This window comes from Aegilops tauschii, chromosome 3, assembly GCF_002575655.3.
Source record: "Aegilops tauschii subsp. strangulata cultivar AL8/78 chromosome 3, Aet v6.0, whole genome shotgun sequence".
In the NCBI taxonomy this organism is placed as follows: domain Eukaryota; kingdom Viridiplantae; phylum Streptophyta; class Magnoliopsida; order Poales; family Poaceae; genus Aegilops; species Aegilops tauschii.
In genome coordinates, this window is record NC_053037.3 from 71,182,066 (window position 1) to 71,204,075 (window position 22,010).

General features: G+C 45.3%; 2 protein-coding genes across 2 annotated transcripts; both read left to right on the forward strand.

The window, feature by feature from the left end:
• Window positions 1–1,532: 1,532 nt before the first annotated feature.
• LOC109740042 (DEAD-box ATP-dependent RNA helicase 39) lies at window positions 1,533–7,824 on the forward strand. Its single transcript, XM_020299084.4, has 9 exons — window positions 1,533–2,214; window positions 3,396–3,491; window positions 3,582–3,770; window positions 3,869–4,009; window positions 4,255–4,395; window positions 5,469–5,611; window positions 6,335–6,464; window positions 6,558–6,606; window positions 7,082–7,824. Exons 1-9 carry the CDS (start codon window positions 1,750–1,752, stop codon window positions 7,651–7,653), a joined length of 1,926 nt encoding a protein of 641 aa, XP_020154673.3. The 5' UTR covers window positions 1,533–1,749; the 3' UTR covers window positions 7,654–7,824.
• A 458-nt stretch (window positions 7,825–8,282) lies between these two features.
• On the forward strand, window positions 8,283–9,094 carry LOC109740043 (17.5 kDa class II heat shock protein). Its single transcript, XM_020299085.4, has one exon. The coding sequence runs from the start codon at window positions 8,394–8,396 to the stop codon at window positions 8,880–8,882; it is 489 nt and encodes a 162-aa protein (XP_020154674.1). The 5' UTR covers window positions 8,283–8,393; the 3' UTR covers window positions 8,883–9,094.
• The last annotated feature ends 12,916 nt before the right edge of the window (window positions 9,095–22,010 follow it).

A 22,010-nucleotide genomic window follows, 5' to 3' on the forward strand; every position in this document is an offset into this window, starting at 1 on the left:
TCCCCTTTGGCGTGTTCCCCAACCCGGCCGCGGGTCAGCTCCTGTCCCATCCATGATGTACGATGGGACGAGTCTTCATTCAGAGATGAGCAAGGCAACAGTGCCCCTCCCACGCCTCTGGTCAGCCGGGCGTGGCAACAGTGCCTCACCTACCCGCTGACCAAGGTTGGCGTGGCCACAGTGCACTCGTCGTCACTGCTGACGCCAGCAAGCGGCGACCTGACGGAGCGCCACTGTAGCGGACTCAACCCGGCCACTCCCTGGCGATCGACAAGACGGCCAACAGTGCCCCTACACCCGGCGGGTCCCACGCCCGGAGAACCCGGCGAGCCCTGACACCCGGCGGGTCCCAGCACCGGCTTCCCGGACAATGACAACCTGGCCCCACGGCCTTGTAACATTACCATTGTACCCTTGGGGGGTTGCCCTATAAAACCCCCCAGGAGCCCTCATGCAGACGGGCGAGCACAGAGAGACCGATCAGTAGAACACACACACACACACACACACACACCCAAGGAGAGGGAGCAGCCTAAGCCTTGGCCCGCTTTCCTTCTTCTTCCATACAGCTCTAGGAGCAACTCTGTACTGTTACATATAAACCACACTCGGCAGGACTAGGGGTGTTATCTCTCCGGAGAGCCCTGAACCTGAGTATGTCTTGCGTCCCGCGCTCGCTCATGCCGACCTCGTCTCTGGAGCCCACCAGTGCCCTCGAGCCTCCTTCTCTCTTTAGCCATCCCTTGGCATCTGCCGTGCACCCACCACGACATGAAGTGACCGGGCACTGATGGACGAGAGCTCCACAGTCGACATCCGTGATCGGACAAGCGTCGACGACTCCATGAAGACGTAATCGGCGTTGAGGTCAACGTTGAACATCATTAAATGGTTGGAGATGAAGGAGGCTGGGATGGGCTGCTGCTGCGTGTCAGGCCGGACCGAGCTGATGGGCAGCGTAGTAGTAGGACGCCTTCAGCTGGGGTGGACCGGGATTGCGATTGCCCGGGCGGCACCGACCTGACGTTGTGCTTTGGCTTACGCGCTCCGTCCTGACCGTCCATTGCCTCTTTCGCCCTCTCCTTTGCCTTGATGTGTCGGTCGTTGCGTTCTGTAGACCGGATCTTGCCGAAGGCCGCCTCCGGGTCCCGCGGGACGCCGACCAATGATATCGGCTCCTCGGCCGCTCCATCGCAATGACGGATGACGAAACGGTGGTGGCCGGCAGCGACCAGGACCGAGGCAGTGGGAAAGGGTGGGCTTTCGTGTGAAAACAATGATGAGATTGTCCAAATGCACATGCTTCACCTTGATTTTGGATGGATCCCGTTATGTGAATTCTACATGGCGGACGTCCAAACGCCCGCAAACCTTTTTGTTTAGTGCCGGTTTGATGGATTTCAGACTTTGATCCGGACAAATTTAGTTAACGATGGTCAAAATATTTGAACCGTCGGATCCAAACATTTGTGGAAGGTTTGTTGATTCACGTTGGAGTTGCCCTAAACTCTACTCTAGGGGGCGATTTACCCGGGACTGGTGCTAGTGAAAAACGTTGAGGCAGCGGCGGACGGCATCCTTCGTTCATCCGCAGCAACCCGCTGAGGCTCAGCCGCCGGCCCACCGCAGACTGCTTCACCTCGCACTGCGCTTGCGCTGCTCCCTCTCCTTATCCGCCGCGACCTTCCCCTCCCCTCACCCTTCCACTCCTCTCGCAAAACCCCTCCAATCTAAACCCTCGCCACCGCAATGGCGATGGCCGCCGCCGGGCGGTGCCTCCTACTCTCCCGCCCCTCCCCTCTCCGCCTCCGCGTGCTCCGCGCCGCCCTCTCCACCGCCGTCCCCCCTTCCTCCCCCGCCCTCGCCGCCCCCGCGCCCCCTCCCCGCCACGAGCTCCTCCTCGAGCGCCTCCGCCTCCGCCACCTCAAGGACTCGTCGTCCCCCGGCCCCCCGAAGCCGCTGAGGGAGAGGGCCAGGGGCGGGGAGAGGGGCTCGCCGCCGCCGCAGCACCAGCAGAGGAGTGTTGAGGTGGAGAGCTTCGAGGAGCTCGGGCTCGAGGAGGAGGTGCTGGCCGCGATGCGGGAGGCCGGCATCACGAAGCCCACCGAGATCCAGTGCGTCGGCGTGCCCGCCGTGCTCTCCGGCACCAGTGTCGTGCTTGGCTCGCACACCGGCTCCGGGAAGACGCTCGCCTACTTGCTCCCTCTTGTTCAGGTACTTGGACCAGGGACCGACTCGCTTTTCACATTGGCGAGACATGTGCCTGCAGATATATTTGCACCAATGTTACTAATAACTTGAACAAAAAACCGCGATGTAAGGGGCAAAGTTGCAGCATATGTGTAGTGAACCTGGTGCTTTTTTTTTTTCATTTCCATGACAAGAGCAAAACAACTCATAGAGCGTGTCATGGTCTCATGATCGAGTAAGAGAACTATGCATAACTCATAGTATGAGAGGCTCATTTCAAGCCAGTGGCAGAGCATCATCCAAATTACAGAGAGGGCCAATTTAACTTCCATGCTTACTGCTTAGCATTAGACACCATTACAAGATTGAAACAGTTTTGTGTTTGATTAGGTCTCAATGGAAATTGAAGGTTTTATTTAAGAATAGCAACTGATGAGACATATGGTTTGAGCTAAAACCTGTAAAATTAAAGATTTAGACAAAAACTAGATCAGTAATACATAGGAAATTGTTGGGGTACAGGGGATATTTAAAACCCTGTGGGCTTCTCTGCATCTTGCAGCAGTTGTGAAATGAGAATGTCTCTAGCTTTGTCTTGCTAGACCCCTTCCCCTCTTTGGCAGTCAGGTTCATGCCCTGGATCGATTTTTTATCGAAAAAAGGAATGTAGAGTCTAATCAGGCAAAATGGGTGTTTTCTCTCGCCATATTTAAAGTTGAGTACATCTTCAACTGATTATTGCCTGTGAATTAAGACATACTCCCTCCATCTCCATCTCCATCTTAAGCCTTTTGTCCCAAACAAGTTGGGGTAGGCTAGATATGAAACCCTTTCATGAGGACTTCCCAGGAGGTCACCCATCCTAGTACTACTCTCGCCCAAATGGGTTTCATACCCAAAGCTGGCTAGTTTTACGTTGGCTCGCCAAGCCTATCACAACCCTTAGATATGAAACCCTTTCACGAGGATGGAGGTCACCCATCCTAGTACTACTTTCGCTCAAATGGGTTTCATACCCATGGGACTGGCTAGTTTTTACGTTGGCTCACCAAGCCTATCACAACCCTCCTCCTTTACCCGGGCTTGGGACCGGCTATGCCTAGAAGACATAGGCGGAGTTTAAGACATACTCCCTCCGTCCCATAATATAAGAGCGTTTCTAACCAGAAGGTTCAGTAACCATGGTAGGTCTTTGATTTCTGTAGCTACTGCGTCATGATGAAGCGACACTGGGCATGTCAATGAAGCCAAGGCGGCCAAGAGCTGTAGTTTTATGCCCAACAAGGGAGCTGACCGAGCAGGTTAGAAGCACTTTCGAAGTATTTGTTTTTTGAACTATGATTTGATATCTGAGTCATTGACTATGTTTATGTGATGATCTCAAATGACAGGTCTTCCGTGTTGCAAAGTCCATAAGTCATCATGCACGTTTTCGGTCAATAATGGTTAGTGGAGGCACTCGTCTAAAACCGCAGGAAGATTCTTTGAACATGCCTGTTGACATGGTTGTTGGGACACCTGGAAGGATCCTTGATCATATTAAGGAGGGCAATATCGTTTACGGTGACATTAAATATCTGGTGTGTTCTTGAGTTCTGAGCAAAGAATTACCATCCTGCAGTTTTTTGCTGATGTCATAGTTTATCACTTGTAACGAGTTCATTTATCTGCATTGCAGGTTCTGGATGAGGCAGATACAATGTTTGATCAAGGTTTTGGAGAAGACATACGGAAGTTTCTTGCTCCTTTGAAGAATCGTGCTTCAAAGCCTGGTGATCAAGGGTTCCAAACCATATTGGTTTCTGCCACCATGACCAAGGTTTTATTCTAATCAGGCGTCCAGCAAATCCTATCTAGCTTAATAAATAAGATATGCTGTTGCCTTACCTTTAAAGATCTTGCATGGAGTATTTTAGAACAACTTATCCTATTTTTCTCAAGAACCATCTTCTCAGCTATTCCAGATTATATAGTAGTATAGTACAGATGCTCAAGGCCTTGGTATTTTCCTATGCATGATTTGTGAACCTTTAATATCCTTTACTGATCACCCTTCTGCTTCAGGGGGTACAAAAGCTGATCGATGAGGAATTTGAAGGTATTGAGCATTTACGGACATCAACCTTTCAAAAGAGAATTGCAACTGCACGGCATGACTTCATCAAACTTTCTGGTTCAGAAAACAAACTTGAGGCTCTCCTCCAGGTTTATTGAACACTTTTTCTCTCTCCCGTCCTCTTTTTATGTGCGTAAGTGCACACATGTGTCTTGGTGCAAGCTGGAGTAATGTCCATTAAATTCCCCATTTGCTTATCTATATTGTTCCTGGTACAGTTTAATGGGGTCAACAATTGGCTACTTGATATCAATAAATGTTATTTAATCAAGTAGTATAGTTGACACTGTATCTGGAGAGTTTGATCGCCTAGGTGATCAAACTTCTGTTAAAACAACAACTTGGCTTCTCGGACCTGTGGTCTGCACTTACCAGTCAGGATAGAACCATTTTGTGCTTGGGGTACCAGAGGGGCCCACAAGGGAGCCTCACTCTATCACCTGCCACAAGGGACTGAGTCATGGTCATGAACATCTCAGCCTCGAGTCAATCAGACTCAGTTAGTCCTGCCAAGCCAATATCCTAGGCCAGTCAGGATTAACCATTTTTATTTAAACAAGCCTTACTATGTTAAAAATCCTAGATATGAGAGTTATCTTATGAGCTGTACTCACTTAAGAGTCCTACAGATGAGTTGAACTTGGTACTACGGAAACCCATAGGGGGTTAGTCTGTCGAAGCAAGCAAAGTACTCCCTCCGTCCCGAAAAGCTTGTCCCAAGCTTGACACTCAAATGGATGTATCTAGCACTAACTTGATGCTAGATACATCCATTTGAGGGACAAGCTTTTTCGGACGGAGGGAGTAGCTAATAGGATTGTTTGCTCATTTTGCCATGCCTTCTCTTGTTTAAGCTTCAACCTCATCCTCACGAGCTAACCCTGCCCTATAAAATGAATTTTCATAGATCAATTCATAAAAATTATCTTCGTCATTCAAATAGAAAGCACACTTTGTAATGGCATCTGTGGCTTTTACATTTGGGTTAATGTTCAAAAGGCACACAGGGGACACGCCAAAAGGCACTCTTTGTTTCAAAATAATCTTACAAGATCTCATTTCTTCACTTTCTCCAATTATTGAATCAGTAGTGCACACTTGATGGCAACTCCTTGCTCTCTAATGCAAATGCACGGGATACTAAAGGATTTTGTTCTTGCAGGTTCTTGAGCCAAGCTTAGCAAAAGGAAACAAAGTTATGGTGTTTTGCAACACTTTGAATTCAAGTCGTGCAGTGGATCATTTTCTTACTGAAAATCATATATCTACTGTGAACTACCACGGAGAGGTCCCTGCGGAGGAGAGGTCTGTCAGTTGCTTCGTTCCTGCCTTATGATATCTTTTTTAACAAAACGTAGAGGATAGCTCTAATGTAACTCGGTAACTGTCCCAACTCCCAATTTCGTTTTTCCACCTTAGAAGGGGATGCAATGAGTACAATCATTTGATTGGAAATTTTCAAGATCATATTAGTCACTGGCCTGACTGCCTAATTATACGCCTATCATGCTTTATGATATTAATCTTTTTCAGTAAATACGTCACCACACATACATCATAGAAGCACAAGATCGGACTGCGCTTAATTTGTTTAGGCGAATTTCGTCATAAGTTATGTTCACTGATATGGCCTGACCAGTAAGACAACAAAATTTGATTCTGGGCTAACACATCAAGTTCTATGTAAAGGCATTTGTGTAGGTATGGTGGTACTCCCTCCGTCCCAAAATAAGTGTCTCAACTTTGTATTAACCTTAGTATAAAGTTGTACTAAGCTTGAGAGTTGAGACACTTATTTTGGGACGGAGGGAGTAGTATACAACTGCTTTATTTTATGAACAATGTGTAGGTATTTCTTTTTTGCGATAAGAATGTGTGTTAGGTGGTTACTGTCCTTGCGATCTTGTTATAGCTTGATTAGGCTGCTAATAACTACTCCTATTTACCAAGCTATCCACAAAAGAAGAAGAAACTTCACAAAACTTCACTTGAATTATGCTGACCGTTTCTAGCTTTAACTGTTTGTAGAGTTGAGAACCTAAACAAGTTCCGGAATGAAGAGGGTGATTGCCCAACATTAGTCTGCACTGATCTGGCAGCTAGAGGACTAGACTTGGAGGTTGACCATGTCATCATGTTTGACTTCCCAAAAAATTCTGTACGTCTTAGTTGCATATTTCTTTAATTTCTGCTGTGAATAAATTCACAAAAACCTCAAGGATTCTTATTCTAGTAAATTTTGGCATTACAGATTGATTATCTCCACAGAACTGGGAGAACAGCGCGTATGGGAGCCAAAGGTATTAATCACTTCTTTGCTGTAACCTGTAACAGACACATAATCATTTTCATTTGTTGTATGGGAGCCAATACTGCACACATTATGATCTCTCTTAAACCTTACATACGTATAAAAGTTGCATGCATGCTCTGCTGTGAATTCTTAAAATTCTTATTTCAGTTTGCATGCAGTAACCAGATATGCTAATCATCTAAATACTAGCCGAGTCTAATCATGATTTGCAAATCTAGAGAAAGAGATGGCAGCAGTTGTAGGAACATCTGATTGAAGTGTTATATAAGACGATGGTATGCAGGTTTCTTTTTTTAGAAATGAGATGATGGGAAATGGTCAAACAAAGATATGTTATTTGTGGCAATCTGACAGATTTGTGGACTGTACTTGTAACTGGGTAGTCTTTGGGTAAAGAAGCAGGTACTACGTGTTTCCACCTTTGGTGTCGATACTCACATGTCATTTCCCGCCTGATGCAGGGAAAGTTACAAGCCTTATCGCAAAGAAAGATGTGGGTTTAGCGACAAGGATAGAGGATGCCATGAAGAAAAACGAGAGCTTAGAATCGCTGACGACTAGCAACGTCAAGAGGGATTCCGCCAACTCTCAAAACACAGGCACCAAAGGAAGGACTTCTGCAAGGTCGGCAAGGAGTTCAGATGCTCCGAGGGGTAGGTCGGCAAGGAGTTCAGATGCTCCGAGGGTTGCTAGCCAGAAGGGTAACAAAAGGGGAGTCACACTGTCGAGAAGGCCGCCAAAGGTCGCCATCAAGGACACAACTTCTACCAGGAAGCGCTCGTCGACCAAGAGCCAGCCATCTTCGTCCAGGAAGCACTCGCCGTCTAAGAACCCGCCTAAGGCCAGGCCGGCAGAGGCCAGAAAGGCCAAGCCGGTGAGAGCTGGTAGCAGCAAGGGTGGCGAGAAGGTCGGGAAGAGCGGCAAGGCCAGGCCGGAGGGCGGGAAGGGGGATGCTCTGAATAAGGTGGGAAGTAAGCTGAGCGTGGTTGGATTCAGAGGGCGCAGCACCGGGAAATCGGCGCAGGCTTCATGATAATCGCTCCTGAGATATTTGATCCTGTAAACCTGTAAATATCAGTGACTTGGTTTTTGCCATTTTTTGTGCTTTTTGGCTTACAATTTTGATAATCTTTTTTAAAAGAGAAAGGAACATTTGAGATCTTACCACGGCATCTGTAATAATAAAAAAATGTTTGTGCTTTTATTATTTGTACTTGAAGAGTGTGGAGTTGTCTTGCCCAGATGCTAAATCTTTGTTACTACACATCTTTGTTATTTGGAGGTGACTGACATTTATCCCAGTTTGTTCCTCACCATGTTGCGGTGCTCCTAGTCCCCGAATTCGACACAAACCAGCAGTGATCGCAGATATGCGCGGGAGGATTGGAGAAGTTTCTGGAGATCCAAAAATAAAAGTGAAAGGAAAAGCGCAGAGCTTAAAAATATCTCTGCTCCTATCCGCTCCAGAAGCGAGACACTTGTCACGACAGGTCACAGACCTGGCCACTCATCAACATTTTCATTTTCCTAAAGAAAGACCGTTGATGGAGCTCTGGAACTTTCCGCGGTGCCGCATCCGGCGGGTTCCACCACGTTTCAGAAGCTTCCGTCACCTTCCAGAATCCAGACTCCCCGCCTCCGGCCACCGATATAAACTCCCTCCTCCTCCCGTCGCATCATCACCGAAGCATTCCACAAAATCAGCAAACAATCCAACGCAGTCCAGCCGGAGGAGACCGATCGATCGAGCTCGGAGATCAGCAGCGAGCGAGAATGGAGGGCAGGATGTTCGGGCTGGAGACCCCGCTGATGACGGCGCTGCAGCACCTGCTGGACGTCCCAGACGGCGAGTCCGGCGGAGCCGGTGCCACCGGCGGTGAGAAGCAGGGCCCGACGCGCGCCTACGTCCGCGACGCGCGCGCCATGGCGGCCACCCCGGCCGACGTGAAGGAGCTGCCGGGCGCGTACGCGTTCGTGGTGGACGTGCCGGGGCTGGGCTCCGGCGACATCAAGGTGCAGGTGGAGGACGAGCGGGTGCTGGTCATCAGCGGCGAGCGCCGGAGGGAGGAGAAGGAGGACGCCAGGTACCTGCGGATGGAGCGCCGCATGGGCAAGCTGATGCGCAAGTTCGTGCTCCCCGAGAACGCCGACACGGAGAAGATCTCCGCCGTGTGCCGCGACGGCGTGCTCACCGTCTCCGTCCAGAAGCTGCCGCCGCCCGAGCCCAAGAAGCCCAAGGCCATCCAGGTCCAGGTCGCCTGAGAGATGGATGGGACGACCGAACCAGAGAGAAGGTCCTTTGCCTGGCGCCTGATCGGAGCTGAGTGGGTAGTGATCGATGATTAGGGAGTGAGTTTCCTGAGATGCGTGATGTGTCTGATTTCTATCTCTGCTCGCATGGTGTCCGAGGGTGTTGTGTGGCTAGTTTTCTCTTTCAGTGCGCAATTTCAATGAAATTTCGGAAATATCATCAATTTTTGTTCTTCCAAAATATTTCAGTAATCTTGGTGGCGCACACAACTTCAAATAATTCTAAATCATCTTTTTGTTTTTCTCAAAATATTTGTTTGGGTCCCAAAATCAAATATTAGTGGACATTTAAGTCCCCTGGCTGAAATGAAAAACAGAGTCACTGGATTTCAATGGAAGTCAGTTAATTCGCCCATGTTTTTTTTTTGAGTTGTTGATTGTTTTTGAGATAGCTACGTGCTTATTCCTTGAACGGTGTCTGTATGTGGTGGGTTTTACGCTGAAATGAAAAACGTAATGCCCAGAATTTTGGATGTACATTTGCAAGATACAATTGAGCATTACGTTTATGTATACTTCCTCAATTTCAGCGTATCCCAAAATTCATCTGTTTGACCAACTAGATGTGGGTTATATGTAACAAAAATTATACCATCGAATTCATATTCAAAAGAAGTTTTCAACGGTATAATTTTTAACTCCAAAAATACATATCATTGATCTAATATGGTCAAACTTAAATTTTGAAATCCGTTTAAGTCCAAAAATACATATCATTGATCTAATATGGCAAGTTAAATCTTGAAATCCATGCACGTGTCTTATACATTGGAATAGAGGAAGTAACTTTATAATAGAAAATGGAAGGCAAAATTTCAAAAATCATTAACGAAGAAAGAGTTGAATCAAAGTTAATAGTTTTTAAAATTCATTCTATACATATAAAAGATAAAGTAATTCCATATTGTAAGGTTGAGGTCGGATCAAACATCATATTTCAAGGTTAGATTTAGGATAGACTTTTCTGTTTAAGAAAATTGGGTGTTCTTGTTCAAACGTGTAAATTGCTCCTCAAGGGCGCAATACTATTATTTCAAAGGAGAATGATCTTATGAATGACGACTCCAAAATAGGATGATAAATTGGTCTAGAGAATTTTTTGGCATAAAATGAGTTTACAATATAATTTTCTAGATGAGATTGACTTATCGTATGGAATAAAGTCAATCTCATGAAGAATTTACTTCAGCATAATAGAAAGTCAAGAACTAATATAGTTTACTTCATAGTTAAACACCTACTCCGGTTTGTAGAAAGGAAAATGGTGGCAAAATTTTAAAAATTATTTAAAACGGTTTTCCTCACTGTTAGTTAGTGTAGTGGAGGGGAAAAGGATATTACGTACATGTTACTTCTATGCAAGAGAGGAAATGGAATTTTAGAAAGAACTTCAACAAATAATGTCATACAAAATGCATTGACAAAATAGGAACAATGTTTATCGACCATGTCTTGTAGCTTTGAACTACTGCTGCGGCAAGTGAAGCTTCAACGGCGGATCCTCTTGTTTTATGTCACAGTTTTAACCTTGATTTCTCTGTTGGACGTAGTTGATCACTCATATGTTTAGGCTGCGCGAAGTGATGCAAACTATATTAGATGGTGGATAATAGAGGGGACATACGATGACAATATATTAAGATTGTTATCAATTGGCAACATAATTTAGCAAGGCCACCCTAGAAAACGGTCCTATAGAAGTAAATGCCGCATCACATGAGTTAGTTGGTATAATAAGGCTTTGTACGATGCAAGGTTCTTAAGGAAAATGCTTAAAGAAGTAAATTAGTTTTTTTAAGCATCTATGTTTATTTGTAGAGGGTAGACGTTTAAGTAGCACCCATGTTGTAGAGGTAAGCACTAGTGGTTAAGAAAACTCGGTTTATTTTGTTAAGTAACTTCCTATGCACATGGCATTGTACAAGGCCTAAGGCCTTAATAGTTATATTGGATTGATTACCCTCCCGACTTTCATGTAGCTTTTTTGTGGATGATGTAACTATTATTGCTACATAATAAAAACAATCATTCAAATCAAACAAACCATATACAATGCAAAATATTCTAATAGCTATGGTTTTGCATAATTGTAAACAAAAATAAAAGATGACATGTGATTCTATAAAAGCAATGGAAATGTAAAAACTTCCATTTTTTTTGAAAATGAGGTCAAACTCCAGCCAAATAATTATTTTTATTAATTATTAATTAGAGTACAAAACAGATACAACCATGATCGAACCATTACAATACATGAAACAAACACCTATGACTTAGTCGACTTCTTCTGCAACAACGTCTTCACGAAGGGATAAACGTTCTCGCGCCGTCATTGCCACATCCTGTTGAAGGTGGCCTGAGCAAAGATTTTCATCCTGGTTGCCAAAATCGCTCGATGAAGACAAAAACAACATGTAGACAACGTCTTCAATAAGGTAACAACACAAGTTCGTCGTTTCTCAGTCCGACCAATAAAGGACATGACAAGAGTTTTCACTCCAGACATGAAGTGGTGTTCCAATCAGGATCTTGATAAAGATCATTCAATAGTTACATCCGCCAATACTCCGTGCCAAGCCGAAAGGACACTAACAGATTGGTGGGACGTTATCCTAACTTATATCATCACCATGACTGTTAGGGGGTGGTGCATGTCTCGCCGCAGAACTGACCGCTGCCAATCCGCACATAGTAGAAGCACATTGCAACATGCACCAGGAGAATATCTGGTGCTCTGGGAGCACCCCAGCCTTTCGATCTCAGATCCAGCGTCTAGGGACAGAGCTTACCCATTTTTGCAAAAAAAACCCTAAAGAGTCCGGTGATTACGGCTAGGTCCTACGCATCTTTAGATGACCGTTGGTTCTAGATTCAACGGTAGAGCTCGCACCTAATCTCAGGTGCTCCTAGAGCATAGGGCATTCTCCCACATCCACCATACTATCGGAGCCACTACCCTGGTGCAAGATGCCGGCGAGGAATTGCTGGTGCGCCCTTTGCACATTAGCGCCAGACGTGGCCACATGCGCCACTAACCTCCTTGTGCGATGGCCACTGCCCTTTGTAGGATCGAAAGTATGTCTAGAGGGGGGTGATTAGACTACTTGACCAAATAAAGATCTAGCCTTTCCCAATTTTAAGTCTTGGCAGATTTTACCAATTATCACAAGTCAAGCAATCAACCTACACATGCAAATCTAAGAGTATAGCAGCGGAATGTAAATCATTGCATATGAAGGTAAAGGGGAGGAGTTTGGAGGGAGCAAACGCAATGTAGACACGAAGATTTTTGGCGTGGTTCCGATAGATGGTGCTATCGTACATCCACGTTGATGGAGACTTCAACCCACGAAGGGTAACGGCTGCGCGAGTCCACGGAGGGCTCCACCCACGAAGGGTCCACGAAGAAGCAACCTTGTCTATCCCACCATGGCCATCGCCCATGAAGGACTTGCCTCACTAGGGTAGATGTTCATGAAGTAGGCGATCTCCTTGCCCATACAAACTCCTTGGTTCAACTCCACAATCTTGACGGAGGCTCCCAAGTGACACCTAACCAGTCTAGGAGACACCGCTCTCCAAAAGGTAATAGATGGTGTGTTGATGATGAACTCCTTGCTCTTGTGCTTCAAATGATAGTCTTCCCAACACTCAACTCTCTCTCATAGATTTGGATTTGATGGAAAGATGATTTGAGTGGAAAGCAACTTGGGGAAGGCTAGAGATCAAGATTCTTGTGGTTGGATTGGAATTTCTTGGTCTCAACACATGAGTAGGTGGTTCTCTCTCAAAAAATGAATGTTGAAAGTGTAGGCACATTCTGATGGCTCTCTCCATGAATGGAGGATGGGTGGAGGGGTATATATAGCCTCCACACAAAATCTAACCGTTACACACAATTTACCAAACTCGGTGGGACCGAATACTCAAACTCAGTCAGACCGATTTACTTCAAAATGTGAACGTTAGGATTTTCGGTGGGACCGACACGTCAAATCGGTGGGACCGATTTCATTAGGGTTAGGGCATAACGTAATCTCGGTGAGACCGATCACATGAACTCAGTGAGACCGATTTCTATAAAAGGCAAACAGAGAGTTGGTCAGGCAAACTCGGTGGGACCGATTCGCTCATTTCGGTGAGACCGAAACGTTACGAAAAGGAAACAGAGAGTTTGCATTGCGAACTCAGTGGGACCGATTGCTCATCTCGGTTAGACCGAAACGTTACGAAGGGAAACATAGAGTTTGCTATCCCATCTCGGTGAGACTGAGATCCCTATCGGTGAGATCAAACTGATTAGGGTTTCTGGCTATGGATATGTCAATGAACTCCGTGGCGCCGGATAGACCAAATCGGTGGGGCCGAGTTTAACTTTGGGTTTGGGACATATGAAGATATGAGAAAGTGGTTGAGGACTTTTGGAGCATATCACTAAGCATTTTGAGCAAGCAAGCCATTAAGCAACACCCCATCCCCTTTTAATAGTATTGGCTTTCCTATGGACTCAATGTGATCTTGGATCACTAAAATGAAAATGTAGAGTCTTGAGCTTGAGCCAATATGTGTCCTTAGCATTTTGAGGGGTCCACATCTCTAGTCCATGCCATTCCAATAATTGAACTTTCTGAAATGATCATCTTGAAAAGAGTATTAGTTCAATGAGTTATATGTTGTTAAGAATTACCAAAACCACCCAGGGATTAGTTGCACTTTCAATCTCCCCCTTTTTGGTAATTGATGACAACATATAGATCAAAGCTTCGACAAATGATAATAAGAATGAAATGTATCATCGCTTTGAGAAATATGTGATAAGCAAGAGCTCCCCCTAAATTTGTGCATTATTTAAAATTTGCTTTTGAATGCAAATGCACGATCGATTAGGATCATGGGTTACTCTTCCATGTCACATACATCTTGATGGAGCGCTCAAAATGATAGTAAATGAAATATGCACTCATCACCAAGGCAAAGTGAATGATCATACATGAGAGATAAATAATATCATCATTCAATCAAGCATTAACCACTAGTAGAAAAAGGGCCTATTGTCCCGGTTGGTAAGGGCCTTTTGTCCCGGTTTTTGAAACGGGACTAAAGGGTCGTTACTAATGCCCTAACCCTTTAGTCCCGGTTCTTACACGAACCGGGACAGATGGGCCTCCACGTGGCCGATGCGGCGAGCCCAGGCAGGAGGGCCTTTGGTCCCGGTTGGTGGCACTAACCGGGACCAATAGGCATCCACGCGTCAGCATTTCAGGGGCTGGGGTTTTTGTTTTTTTTGAAGGAGGGGGGGGGGGGTTGGGGGTTTTGGGGGGTTAATTTAGGTGTTTCATATATTGTGTTAGCTAGCTAATTAATAGAGAGAAGTGTCCTCTCTTATCTCCGTGCTTGGTCGACGCTACGTACTATATACTTATGGAGAGGACTAGACACGCTAGCTAGTAATCAAATGAAGGAAACAGAAGATCGTCATGAACATATGCATACAGAGAGAAGTGATATCGACCACCTCTCCTTCTCCGAGAGATTGGTCGAACAACAAGTTCTCGTATATCTATCCGACACTACCGGCTACATATATACAATAATTATCTCTTACAATATAATCTCCTAATTAAATTGTAAGAACACATGGTCCACATAGTATTCTCCGTTTTCAGCGATCACGTGGTCAAGGAAGAATGCCGCCAATTCCTCTTGAATTGCTCGCATACGATCTGGTGCTAGGAGTTCATCCCGCTTTCGAAACATCTAATTTGAAGAAGGGAGTCAATACATATATATATATATATATATATATATATATATATATATATGAATAAATGAAACTCAACACAAATGATGGTAATAAAATAAAATTGTGAATATTATTGCTTACGCACTTCATATTGTTCGTCAGAGTAGCCCCGCTCACAGGTCGTGTAGCGGATGGACTCGCAAACGTAGTATCCACAGTAATTATTCCCGGGTTCCTGCCACAACCACTTTACAAGAAATAGAGGTCAATCAAACTGATAAGCAAGCATGCTAAATGGTATTGATGAAACTAGCGCTTGAATCACTAGGAGATGCGCGGAACATGCTACTATAGTACTTACTTTCGGGTGTTTAAATTGCAGCTTCTTCGGCAGTCCCGGAGCTTTTTTGGTGAATTTTCTCCAAACCCTGCCAGACAAAGAAAACAATTACTTGATATCAGGAAATGAACAAAGTTGCTGATATGGTGGATAATGATCAATTTAACTTCCTTCTCGAGCATTTGAGTCATGTCCGCATAGTCCTGGGGATCTTTTCGTCTCGAGTCTAAGACGGTTACTACTCCCTGCTCAAGCTTAATCTCTAGGAGAATATAGTGGAAGCTGCGCACGCATGCATACGTCATCAATTACATTACTATAACCTGGACTAATAAGGGAAACCAAATATGCACAAGACAGTAACACTCACTTGAAGTTGCAAGGAAAGCGTATTATATCTTTGTTTTCATTTATTACCAACGATCGTAGCAAGTTGGCCTCGGTATTTTCAGCATGATATTTAACCTCAGTTGCATCTATGAGATTTGTGTTAATGAACCCAATATCACCGATTTGTCTTTTCTTCAATTCGGCGATCTTCAATCTGCATAATATAGTGAGGATAATTATAAATACATGCAATGAAAGAGCTGACCTATATAGAGAGACTTAATGACAGAAGTAGTACTACTTACAGACAGTAGCAAGTGACCGTTGATTTATCGAGGGCCTTTTGATTGAAAAACTGGAAGAACTCCTCAAATGGAACATTCAACAGTTCAATTCCAACGAGGTCATGCTCCGGTTAACTCTCAGCGTCAAAGTATCCCTCCCCCCAGACTCTCTGCAGGTTTTCATGTACCAATCATGTAATCTTCGCATCATCGTTGTTAGAGATCTTTCATCTTTGACGAGAGGCTTCCCGTAATGGTATTTGTGTTCGTCCACCTCCAAGATATCATAATGTACATCGTCGGGCAGGTAATCTCCAAGATTGCTATAACCGGGCACCATCCTCGGATCATTAGCGACGATGTCGCTAGACACCTTGAGCGAGGGGCACGATTGGTTCGCTTGTTCGCCGAGCTGGGCAATTTTTTTCCCAGCTCGTCGTTCTTTTAACCTTTGATCACTGACAGTACTTCCCGACCGCTCCGCTTCGGCAAATGTCTTTGCAATAATGCGCTCATAGTTGCCTTTCGGCGTAGACTTTGGTGGTTTTGTCAGGGCAGCCAGAGTGCGCTTCGCTTTGACCGGATCTACCTTCTCCTCCGGAGGTGGATGTTTATTTGCTTTCACCCCTTCAAAGAAGTTCGTCACTTCGGCTCGCACGATCTTCCTGGTTTCCTCCTCGGTCCTCTCGTATGGTAACTTCTCTGGAGTCTTCAGAGAAGGACCAAATTTGTATTGCCTCCCGCCTCTGGCTGTACTACTAGACGCCGGCAGAGCAGACGAAGCGGCTGCGGCTGTCTTCTTTCCTTGCTTACGAGACGGAGGAGAAGGACTATGACGCGCCGGAGCGGCGGCGGGTCTCTTCCGCCCTTGCTGACGAGGCGGAGAAGGAGGAGGCTGGCTACTCTGGCGCGCCGGCGCAGGCGGAGAAGGAGGCTGAGTGCCTTGATCACTCGCCGGAGGAGGAGGCGGAGTGCCGCCACGCGCCGGAGAAGGAGGCTGAGTGCCCTGATCACTCGCCGGAGGAGGAGGCGGAGTGCCCTTACTCGCCGGAGGCGTCCAGTTCGGAAGGTTGATGAGCTCCTTCCGCCATAGGCATGGAGTCTTCAGAGCAGAACCCAGCCGAGTCTCCCCTTCACCGGTAGGGTGGTCAAGCCGGAGGTCCTCAAATCCCTTCATTATTTCATCCACCATCACCCTAGCATATCCTTCTGGAATTGGCCGGCAGTGGTAGGTTGTGCCCCCTAAACCCTAAACAGAGCCAACAACCGCCTTGACTTTGAAGTTCTGCCATTGCGTCATAAGGTGGCAATGTTGAGACTCTGTGATAGCATCCACGGGGTAGCTAGCAGGAGCCGTCAAGACATGCTCCGGCTGAAGCAGCTCGGTGGAAGCCACGCTGCTTCTCCGCTGAGATGGCGGGGTAGCTTCGGGGGTAATTTCGGCATGTCGATTGGCGTCTCGTTCCTCCAGCGCTTGAACCCTTTCGTGCAGCTTCTGAATTTGGGTCTGCTCCACTTTTTTCCTCCTCTCCTGGCTTTTGTCACCGCCTGCGTCCGGAAAACTAGCCTTCCACGGAACGGAGCCTGGCGTGCCTCGTGTCCGTCTAGGGTGCTCAAGATTCCCGAGGGCCATTGTGAGCTCGTCGTTCTCTCTGTCTGGAACGAACGTCCCTTGCTGCGCTGCATCGATATAGTGCTGAAGCCTCTTGACTGGTATTCTCAAAAGCTCGTCCGTCCAAATGCACCTCCCTGATACAGGGTCCAATTTTCCGCCAGCCCCGAAGAACCAAGTCCGGCAACGGTCTGGCCAGTTCAATGTCTCTGGTTCGATCCCTTTATCAAGCAGATCATTCTCAGCCTTGGCCCTCTTAGGCCGGGCTTTGAGGTAGCCACCTGACCCCATGCGATGGTGAAGCTTCTTCTTTGCAGCATTCTTCTTGTTTGTCGCTGACATCTTCTTACTCTTTTCCGATGTCTTGTGGGCCACAAATGCGGGCCAGTGATCTCTGATCTTCTCATACCGGCCGATGAATTCTGGTGTCTCTTCTTTGTCGACAAACGTTTTTAGCTCATTCTTCCACCTCCTGAATAGGTCTGCCATCTTCTTAAGAGCATGAGACTTGATTAATTGCTCTTTAACTGGCTTCTCCAGATCCTCCTCTGGCGGTAGGGTGAAATTTGCCTTCAGCTCAGTCCAAAGATCATCTTTCTGCATATCATTGACATAAGACACCTCAGGGTCTTCCTTCTTAGGCTTATACCATTGGTGGATGCTGATTGGGATCTTGTCCCTAACAAGAACCCCGCACTGAGCAGCAAATGCTTCCTTTGTCCGGATGGGTTCAATCGGTGCTCCCGTGGTATAAGTTATCACGGTCGAAGTTATCTGGGAGGGGGTTATATCAACAACGACGACATACATACATGGGAAAATAATGTTATCGGGGAGGGGGTAGGTCGAACCTCCCCCTCGTGTTGAAGTTATCGGGACACGGGGTATATCGACAACGACATATGTGATAAAAAATAAGAAGACGAAGAAGAAATAAAAAGAGGAGAAGAAGATATTAATAGAGGAGAAGATTGAAGAAAAAAAAGAAGAAATAAAAAGAGGAGAAGAAGAAAGGAATAGAGGAGAAGATCGAAGAAAAAAAGAAGAAAAAAAAGAGGAGAAGAAGAATAGATACTCTATTTTTTCTTCTTCTCCTCTATTCCTTTCTTCTTCTCCTCTTCTTTTTCTTCTTTTTTCCTCTTCTTTTTTATTTCTCCTCTTCTTCCTCTCCTCTTCTTCTCCTTTCTTCCTCTTCTTATTTTCGTTTTTCCTCTCCTTCTTTTTCTTCTTCTTCCTTTCCTAGCTAGATATATAAAACTTTTCTAAAAATGTAACTTTTACATATATAAAACTTTTCCATGGATCATCATTTCTCATATATATCCATCTATAGCCACATACATATATAAATGGAAAAAAATGCTATGAACAAAAATACATATATACTTGGTAAATATTCTATTAACATCGTTTCTCATATATATCAATGCATACATCCATGGATCATCATTGCTCATATATCCATAGTCATATATAAAAACTTTCTGTATATGAACAAAAAACTTTCTATGAACAAAAAAACATTTTTGACATATTTAGCACATTCTAAATTTTCCTAACTCTTTTACAACCACAAAAATTAACATCATTAACTCTTTTACAACCACAAAAATCTAACCATCATTTTTGACATATTTAGCACATTCTAAATTTTCCTAACTTTGATGTATTTTTTACAAACTTTTCTAAAAACCTAACTTTTGCATATATGTATTTTTAAAACATCATTACAATTGAAAAAAATACATACATACATACATACAAAAAACATGTAAAAAATACATACATACATATATGAACATACATAAAAAAATACATATATCTAAAAAATACATCGGGGCAGGAGCGGCGCGCGGCGACGACGTCGGGCGAGGGCGAGGGCGCGGGCGATGGCGACGGGCGAGGGCGCGGGGCAGGGGCGGCGCGCGTCGGGGCAGGGACGGCGCGCGGCGACGACGTCGGGCGAGGGCGCGGCGACGGCGAGGCCGCGGGCGACGGCGACGGCGGGGGCGGCGGGCGGCGTCGGGGCAGCCTGGCGGCGTCGATGTCGTTGAGGGGTCGTCAGGGGCAACTGCGAGATGAAGATGAAAATTTTCACAAGTGTTGGTTATATACCCAGAGCTTTGGTCCCGGTTCGTGGCACCAACCGGGACCAATGCCCCCCTTTAGTCCCGGTTGGTGCCACCAACTGGGACGAGACCTTTGGTCCCGGTTGGTGGCACCAACCGGGACTAAAGGGGGGGCATTGGTTCCGGTTGGTGCCACGAACCGGGACCAAAGGTGTGCATTGGTCCCGGTTCATGGCACCAACCGGGACCAATGTCCTGCGCCTGCCAAAGCCGCGGTGCGGTGGGATGTTTAGTCCCACCTCGCTAGCCGAGGAGCGGCAGGACCTGTTTATAAGCCCTGCCTCGCCATCTCCATTGAACTCCTCTGAACTGCAAGCCTCTGGGCCTAATCTTGCACTGCTATGCCTGTGGGCCTGCTGGGCCTTCTGCGGGCCTGAATCCTGGCCCATGGAGGGTTTCTAGTCATATTCAGGCCGTGGTGGCCCAGTAGGTGGCATTTTTTTTTATTTTTCCCAGTTTTTTTGTTTTCTTTTTTGCTTTATTTATTTTATTTTGTTTCTACTTACAACAAAATACTTATTTATTTTATTTTATTTTGTTTCTAATTACTTATTTATTTTACTTTATGATAATTCTTTTTGCTATTAAAGTTTCTATCAAAAAAAGTTCTTTATGAAAATTCCTTTTGCTTTTAATGATTTTGAACAGAAAATACTTCGGAAATTTTAGTTGCATCAGTTTTATATGATTTTAGTTTCAATAATAGAGGTTTCTTATAATGTTTTGAACAGAAAATACTTTGTTAATTTTAGTTTCATAAATTTTATTAAAGATTATTTTATTTTGTTTCTACTTATATATTTTAATAAAGTTTATATTCTTTTGTTTCTAATTACTTATTTATTTTATTTGTTATTTTTCATGCACCATTTTTCATGCATTTACTAATTATTTTGAGCTATAAGACCCTAAAATTGAAAAACATTTCAAATGAACTCTGAAAAGGTTGAAAGTTGGCATGGTATCATCATTTCATCCACATAGCATGTGCAAGAAAGTTGAGAGGGTTACGGCAAAAACTAGAAGCACTTCGTGTACAAAACGGACAATGGTATCATACTCGTCTGTTACAAAGTTGGCATGGTATCATCATAATAGTTGCGGGAGAAAGTCTTCACTTTTTCTTCGCTTGTGTCATTTGCTTATTGCGCCGTAACCATGGATAATCTTCATCGTTTATCAGGATGCTTGGGCCAGCCTTGACTTTGAAGGGAGGAATTTCATGAAACTTTTCATAATCTTCAGACATGTCTGTCTTGCCCTCCACTCCCACAATGTCCCTTTTTCCTGAAAAAACTATGTGGCGCTTTGGCTCATCGTATGATGTATTCGCTTCCTTATCTTTTCTTTTTCTCGGTCTGGTAGACATGTCCTTCACATAGGTAACCTGTGCCACATCATTGGCTAGGACGAATGGTTCATCAGTGTACCCAAGATTGTTCAGATCCACTGTTGTCATTCCGTACTGTGGGTCTACCTGTACCCCGCCTCCTGACAGATTGACCCATTTGCACTTAAACAAAGGGACCTTAAAATCATGTCCGTAGTCAAGTTCCCATATGTCCATTATGTAACCATAATATGTGTCCTTTCCCCTCTCGGTTGCTGCATCAAAGCGGACACCGCTGTTCTGGTTGGTGCTCTTTTGATCTTGGGCAATCGTGTAAAATGTATTCCCATTTATCTCGTATCCTTTGTAAGTCAATACAGTCGAAGATGGTCCCCTGGACAACGAGTACAACTCATCACAAACAGTGGTGTCACCTCTGAGACGTGTTTCCAACCAACTGCTGAAAGTCCTGATGTGTTCACATGTAATCCAGTCGCCAAACTGCTCCGGGTGTTTGGAGCGCAGACTGTTCTTGTGTTCATCGACATACGGGGTCACCAAGGTAGAGTTCTGTAGAACTATGTAGTGTGCTTGAGACCAAGAATGCCTGTCCCTGCATATTATTGAGTCCGCTCCTAGCGTGCCTTTTCCAGTCAGTCTCCCCTCATACCGCGATTTAGGGAGACCTATCTTCTTAAGGCCAGGAATGAAGTCAACACAAAACCCAATGACATCCTCTGTTTGATGGCCCATGGAGATGCTTCCTTCTGGCCTAGTGCGGTTACGGACATATTTCTTTAGGACTCCCATGAACCTCTCAAAGGGGAACATATTGTGTAGAAATACGGGCCCCAGAATGACAATCTCGTCGACTAGATGAACTAGGACGTGCGTCATGATATTGAAGAAGGATGGTGGGAACACCAGCTCGAAACTGACAAGACATTGCGCCACATCACTCCTTAGCCCTGGTATGATTTCTGGATCGATCACCTTCTGAGAGATTGCATTGAGGAATGCACATAGCTTCACAATGGCTAATCAGACGTTTTCCGGTAGAAGCCCCCTCAATGCAACCGGAAGCAGTTGCATCATAATCACGTGGCAGTCATGAGACTTTAGGTTCTGGAACTTTTTCTCTGGCATATTTATTATTCCCTTTATATTCGACGAGAAGCCTGTCGGGACCTTCATACTGAGCAGGCATTCAAAGAAGATTTCTATCTCTTCTTTCGTAAGAGCGTAGCTGGCAGGACCTTCATACTGCTTCGGAGGCATGCCGTCTTTTTCGTGCAAACGTTGCAGGTCCTCC

Coding starts and splice junctions, on each gene's coding strand:
- LOC109740042 (XM_020299084.4), top strand. CDS start 1,750: ATGGCGATGGCCGCCGCCGGGCGGTGCCTCCTACTCTCCCGCCCCTCC. Junction 3,492..3,581: donor CAAGGGAGCTGACCGAGCAG/GTTAGAAGCACT, acceptor CTCAAATGACAG/GTCTTCCGTGTTGCAAAGTC. Junction 3,771..3,868: donor ACGGTGACATTAAATATCTG/GTGTGTTCTTGA, acceptor TCTGCATTGCAG/GTTCTGGATGAGGCAGATAC.
- LOC109740043 (XM_020299085.4), top strand. CDS start 8,394: ATGGAGGGCAGGATGTTCGGGCTGGAGACCCCGCTGATGACGGCGCTG.